The 6418-nt window shown below is 50.3% G+C and overlaps 1 protein-coding gene across 2 annotated transcripts; it reads left to right on the top strand.

Moving 5' to 3' along the window:
• Window positions 1-1489: 1489 nt before the first annotated feature.
• Window positions 1490-6086, top strand: RAP2B (RAP2B, member of RAS oncogene family). Of its 2 annotated transcripts, XM_074878363.1 has the most exons (3): window positions 1490-3334; window positions 3862-3926; window positions 5110-6086. In XM_074878363.1, the coding sequence occupies exon 1, from the start codon at window positions 1734-1736 to the stop codon at window positions 2283-2285; it is 552 nt and encodes a 183-aa protein (XP_074734464.1). In that variant the 5' UTR covers window positions 1490-1733; the 3' UTR covers window positions 2286-3334; window positions 3862-3926; window positions 5110-6086. The 2 variants fall into 2 exon arrangements, with proteins under 2 accessions (XP_074734464.1, XP_074734463.1); XM_074878362.1 differs by having other exon boundaries at window positions 3862-6086.
• The last annotated feature ends 332 nt before the right edge of the window (window positions 6087-6418 follow it).

Genomic DNA, 6418 nt, shown 5'->3' on the forward strand with positions numbered 1-6418 from the left:
TGGAGCTCCGCATTTCAGATACACGATGTATTTAAGAAAGTTGTTCAAACTGTTGCCTGCTCCACAGCAGGGTTACTGGGATGCAACTGGCGTGTGCCTCAGGAGAGGCTTCATTCGCAAAGACTTACACAAGCAGCAGCAGAGGGGTTTACTTTAAGCTCCTGAAGACAGGGGATCACCAGAGATGTGGTGCTCCGAGGATCAGTGCCAATGCAGTACTTGCCAGATGACCACGGGGATGCAGTACAGCTATATACAGTAGAGTGAATCCCCACAGTGAATTCTGGAAAAAATAATTTAAGTAGAATTTAGTCTCTGTGATAACTGTTCAAGGAGTAACAGAACATTGGTTACAAAAGTTATTTCAAATTCTCTTTGTTTACCACAGCCTGTTTCCCCAAGTACTGTGTTTAAATTAGGTTTGTAAACAAGAAGGTGTGGTAGAAAGGACCTACATGACACAACTACTTGAATAAATACTGAGAACAGTGAAGAACTGGGTAGGATATAAAAAACAAAGACTGGAGGGTGCCAAAATAACTAGTGATATTTTCTTGAGTGGAATGTCTGATAGAAAGTCCAAGGAACGACCTCTACAAACAGTGGCAAAGAGCCAGTCCCCGTGACTCAACCCACCAAGCTGCACTGCTGTTGGCGGGCCACGAAGTGCAAACAGCATCAACATCTGGGAACCGCATCTTCAGTCTGGAAGATCCGCCGGTCCCGACTTCGGGCGGACGGGGAGAACGCAGAAGCTGGGGTGTCTTGGGCAGCTGCCGGCCGGAGCTGCCGTGGCCCACCAGCCCGCGGGGCTGCCTCTGCTACGGGCCAGCCAGCTCCAGCCGCCTCCCCCGAGGAGACCCGGGGGGCGAGGGAGCTGTTCCCCCCCGGGAGAGCTTTCCCCAGCGGGGAGCGGGCACCGCCAGCCGCCGGGGCCAGCTGGGCTGACAGAGGGGTCGGGGAGCCGCGGGGGCTGCTCGGGGACCCACCCGGAGGGGTGGCAGCTGCCGGGGCACAGGCCCTGGCGCCGCGTCGCCCTGGCGAGGGCCGATAGGGAGGAAGGGCCCGCGGTGAGGTGATAACCGGGCCGTGCCCTCCGCCGATAAAGGGGCGAGGGGACCCGGAGCTGCCGGTCCCGCCGGTTCTGCCCGCGCTGGACAAGCCCGCCCCGCTCCTGAGGGAGCCCCGCCACGTCCTCGAGCCGCTTCCCTGAGGCGGGCGGCGGAGGGACACGCACCCCCCTCGCCCTCGGGCCCCTTCCCTGAGGCGGGCGGCGGAGGGACACGCACCCCGCTCCCCTGCCGGGAGAAGGGGCGGGGCGCTGCGCGCGCGGCTGCCCGCCCGCCGCCGGCGAGCCAATGGGGGCGGGCGGCGGCGAGGCCGCAGCCAATGGGGCCGGGGCGGGGCGGGCCGAGGGGCGCCCTGGGCCACGGTAGCGCCGTCCCGCCGGCGGCGGCAGCTCAGCCTTCCTCCGCCTCCTCCTCATCCTCCACCGCCTCCTCAGCGCCTGCAGCCGCCGCCCAGGGCCCAGCGCCCGCCCCCGGGGCTGGCCCGGCACGGCTCCGTGAGGGGCGGCCGCCCCCTCCCCGCCCCGGCGGGCTCCTCCCGCCTCCCCTCCCCTCCCCTCCCCTCCCCTCCCCGCCCTCTCTCCGCCCTCTCTCCGCCCGTCGTGAGGGCGGGAGGGAAGCGGCAGCCCCGAGCGGGAGGCGAGGGAGGCGGCGCGCCGGGGAGCCATGCGGGAGTACAAGGTGGTGGTGCTGGGCTCGGGCGGCGTGGGCAAGTCCGCCCTCACCGTCCAGTTCGTGACGGGCTCCTTCATCGAGAAGTATGACCCCACCATCGAGGACTTCTACCGCAAGGAGATCGAGGTGGACTCCTCGCCGTCGGTGCTGGAGATCCTGGACACGGCGGGCACCGAGCAGTTCGCCTCCATGCGGGACCTCTATATCAAGAACGGGCAGGGCTTCATCCTGGTCTACAGCCTGGTGAACCAGCAGAGCTTCCAGGACATCAAGCCCATGCGGGACCAGATCATCCGGGTGAAGAGGTACGAGAGGGTGCCCATGATCCTGGTGGGCAACAAGGTGGACCTGGAGGGCGAGCGGGAGGTCTCCTTCGGGGAGGGCAAAGCCCTGGCCGAGGAGTGGAGCTGCCCCTTCATGGAGACCTCGGCCAAAAACAAAGCCTCGGTGGACGAGCTCTTCGCAGAGATCGTCAGGCAGATGAACTACGCCTCGCAGCCCAACGGGGACGAGCAGTGCTGCTCCTCCTGCGCCATCCTCTGAGGGCGGCGGCGGGCCGGGGCTGGCCGCGGGGACACGGCGGGGAGAGCGGGCGGGAGCGGCTCGGCGGCGGGGGGGGGGGGGGGGGGGGCGGCAGCTGCCGAAAACAACACCACCACCACCACCCCCCCCCCAAAAGAGAGAGAGAGACACACACACAAAAAAAAAAAAAAAAGAAAAAAAAAAAGAAAATCCTCATCGTGTTGGAAACGTGGCTTTTTTCGGCATGTCCGTTTCGTCCCGTCTTGGTCGCTGCATATTTCCTGTCGGTGTCCGCCGCGGCCCCGCGCTGGCAGCGGGCTCGGGGGAGGAAGGCTTCGGCGAGGAGCGCCCGGAGGAGCGGAGCCCTCCCGGGACAGGCGCGGGGGGCCGCGGCGCGGAGCTCCCCATCTCTCCGCGGTCGGGCGCGGAGCGTCCCGCCCCACCGCCCCGCGGATCTCTATGCAAAGCTGGGCGGCTGCGCCGGGGCGCCCAGCCGGGAGAGTTGCACATCTGAACTGGGACTTTTAACTCAAAACACTGATGCCGGTGCAGTGTGGGGTGCCAGAAAGCGTCTGCTGATGATTCGTGAAATAATTTTCTATTTTGTTTACCTGCTGTATCGGATGAGAGTTTGCAGGAGAGTGGTAGCGTGTTGGTTTTTTCCTGTTTGTGTTTTTGTTGTTTGTTTGGTTGGTTTTTTTTAAATCAGCTGTGAAAATGTTACAAATCTGCACAATTTTTTAGGTGTGCGTGTGTGTGTGATTTCGTTTTTATTTTAATTTTTCTTTGGCGGGTGGGAGCGGTGGTGTTTTTTGTTCCGAGGGTGTTTTTCCTTTTAGGTTGGCAATAACTGATTTTGATGACTAGCTCTCTAAAGTGCAAAGACTTCCTATACGGGATGCAGGGCCAACAGCAACCCTGTGTCTATAGAGTGCCTTCAAAACTCAGCTGTTCCAGCCGGTGCCAACCTGTGAAAGCTCCACAGAATCCCATTATCTACTACTCCAAAAACTGCTTAACAGTTTCCTTGCAGTAATCATACCGAACAAGCCAGGACAAAAGGGCCTATTGTTAGTGGAATTTATTTCTTATTTCCATCTGAGCCTTTTAACTGTAATTTCCACGTCTTGCAAGTTCGGGCTTAATTTACTTCAAATTTACAAGAATTTAGCCTTTTGGGATTTTGGGGGGTGGGCTTTTTTTTTTGTTTTGTTTTTGTTTTTCCCCTTTGGTTTTGTTGTGGGATGTACCTCCAGCCAGCAAAGAAGGAAACGTTATCGTTGTGATGTACCAAGAAAATTCTAACAACTGTCATTTTAATTCCAGACATGCATTTAAGAGATGTCTATCCATTTTAAGAATTTTAATACAAATGCTGTTTTTTAGAAAACAACTTTGTGCGCTTTTATGTATTACATGAAACACGAACTTTCACAGAGGCTGTTAATCCTGATTTATATCTTGACAGAAGTGAAAGGTGTGGGGGGGCTCAATTTGGCTAAGGAGAGTGTTTAAAAAAAAAAAAAAGACAAACCACAAGATTGTTGTTTGACGTAATAATCAATCATTTTTAATAGAGGTTTTCATTTGTGTTTAGGTCCTGACCCTGTGTGATGTCAGCGTGTGAGTGGAACGCAGTTTTCACTAGGCAGCTTTAGGAAGGTAGCGTGGCTTTTCATGCAAAAGGGCCTTGTAAGATTAGGCCCTTATTCCTTACTGGGAATAGCATCATTTATTGGGGTAGAATTCTAAAGGTCAATTATTTATAAAATTTAAGCTTTTAATCTCATTGCATTATAACTCTTTAAAATTATGCATCAGATCATTATTTCTTCCCTGGTTTGCAGAGGGGTTGGGGTGGGGGGAGACCTGTACCTTCTGTCATTTGGAAGATCTAGGGAGTTTGTTCACCTCCATTATCTTCCTCTCTTAGTCCCTTCTTTAAAGATTAGCACACACCTGCAATGCTCCCCCCCAAAAAAAATCCCAAGAAGATTTGAAATTATTTTACCACATGAAAGCAAAAGTTGAGCAATGATGTGTAAAGGGGCTTTTAATCAGACCAACTGAAAACTAACTGCCATGATTCCTAATGTGAATCTGGTAATTTCTTCTATTTTAAGTAGAAAAACTTTCCGCTTCAAGCACTGGAAGAACAGTGTTTAGTATTAGTTTAATTCTATGTATTGCAATCCCAGTAAGTGAAATTAAAATTATAATTATAATCTTGTATCTACTGAAAGTTTGGAAAAGACTGTATACTTAAGTATTGAAGGTGTATCTTCCCCTGAGCTCACGTGTATCCTTCAAAACAGCAAGGACCTGTTCTGATACAATCACTCGTGTTGTTATCAGTCAGACTGATACAATCACAGTTAAAAGCAATGAGGGTTGGAGAAGGCAACCCTACTGACAGTCCCTCAGCTTCTGTCACATAGCAGACAAACTGATCCAGTCCCCCATTTTTTAAGTGAAAACTGAAAACCTCTTTGCAGCTTACCTTCCAGAAATTTCTAAAAATTAATTAGAAGCCAGCTCCTCGAGGACTTCCATGTTAGAAGGGCAGGGAAATAATGCTTAGTAATAGTAGGGGGTTCTTTTAACAAAACTCCTGCATTGAAAACTAAGAAAGCTTGACTGCTGCCATGTCTGCAGTTTAAAAAACTTCATGTCTGAAGTTTAAAAAAAAAAAAAAGCCGTAGATTTACATCTCAGCTATTTTGCCTTAAATTCAATGCGATCAAACACATTTTGACACCCAACAGGCTTTGCTCTAGATCAATGCATTGAAAGCCAAGTTGTTCTGCTTCACAAAACCTGGTGTTTATTCTGTTCTCCCCAACAGATAGCAGATTCTTCATGGTTTCTAGTGCCTCCTGTTTCCCTACTGCCGGTGTTGTGATTGAGGAATGATGCAGAAATGGGTGTTCGTAGCACACAGCGGCACATAAAGTCCAGTTTTTCTCAGTTAGCAGAGCAGCTGAAGGCAGCCTAGTAAGTTCTGGATCATGCTGAGCTTTTTTGTAGATACGTTCTAGTTCTTGCCAAAAAGGTGTGTCCATTAAACAGCAAAATGTTTAAGATGCCGTGGCATGGGTCTAATCAGAGTTTTGAATGTATTTAGATGTTCAATGTTCTCTTTGACTTGGTGAGGACAGTACAAAAAGTCAAGCTCGGTAGTCTGATCTTCCAAATACTCTGAAGTGTTTTGGTGCTTGTTAAACATAAGCCTTGTCTATAAAGTAGAGAAAGTCATACTGCTTTAACTTGACTGAATAATGAAAGCTATATTAGCTTCGACACTTGAGGAAAATGTTGTATCAATATAAAGGTACTCTTTTATTCCTTTTCCCTGTGGGAATATGTTATACCCGTGTCAATACAAAGGTGGTATATAGCTCTTTTCACAGTGAGAATGGCAAATATTTAATGGATTTGGAAGAAAAATTATATTCCCAGCCAAAATACTTCCTGACAGTGCAGAAACTGTAAACAAGGCCTTAGTTTAAGGCTGGTCTTATGGCCACATATTTTGCTGTACATAATGATTGTATTTTTAAAAATCCAAGCTTGTTCTATTGCAAGAAAGCGTGTCTTTGAAATCCTAGTCCCTGTGATTGTAACCATGCAGTATTCTCAACCTCATTTGCAGTACAAGTGTGGTTCTTCTCACCGTGATGCTCTGGCTTTATTGATGCTTGTGGTTCTGGAAATGGTGTTGAATTCTGTGGCTGTGGGATTCCTGATGGATCCAATACTCTCAAAACAATGTACGGCAAGTTTTTGCAAAGGGCATTTTAAATAAAGGGCAGCTGGCTCTTTATGACTTCTTCATTTGGATACTCATCGCGTGCAGGTGTTGTTAAATATCAGATTTCCTTGAGGAGTGATAAAATGCAGAAACTTCCATTTTCATTAAGAATTTTGTATGAAAAGAAGTGTCATGAGTGTTCTCTTGAATCTTCTCCCATTCACATTAACGGACAACTCCCATGATGGAAAATGGAAAATGGTTGGAGCTCTGCTGCTGTTAGAAGCTCTCCTACTCTCCAGGTTTGTATAGAAGGCAAAAGCCAGACACTTCTTGACAGACCTTCACTGCGTCTTGGGGAACTGCTCTTTGGAGTGCTCTGGTGAGATTGGAGACTTGTGGG

The sequence above is a fragment of the Strix uralensis genome, chromosome 9 (genome assembly GCF_047716275.1).
Source record: "Strix uralensis isolate ZFMK-TIS-50842 chromosome 9, bStrUra1, whole genome shotgun sequence".
Lineage (NCBI taxonomy): Eukaryota > Metazoa > Chordata > Aves > Strigiformes > Strigidae > Strix > Strix uralensis.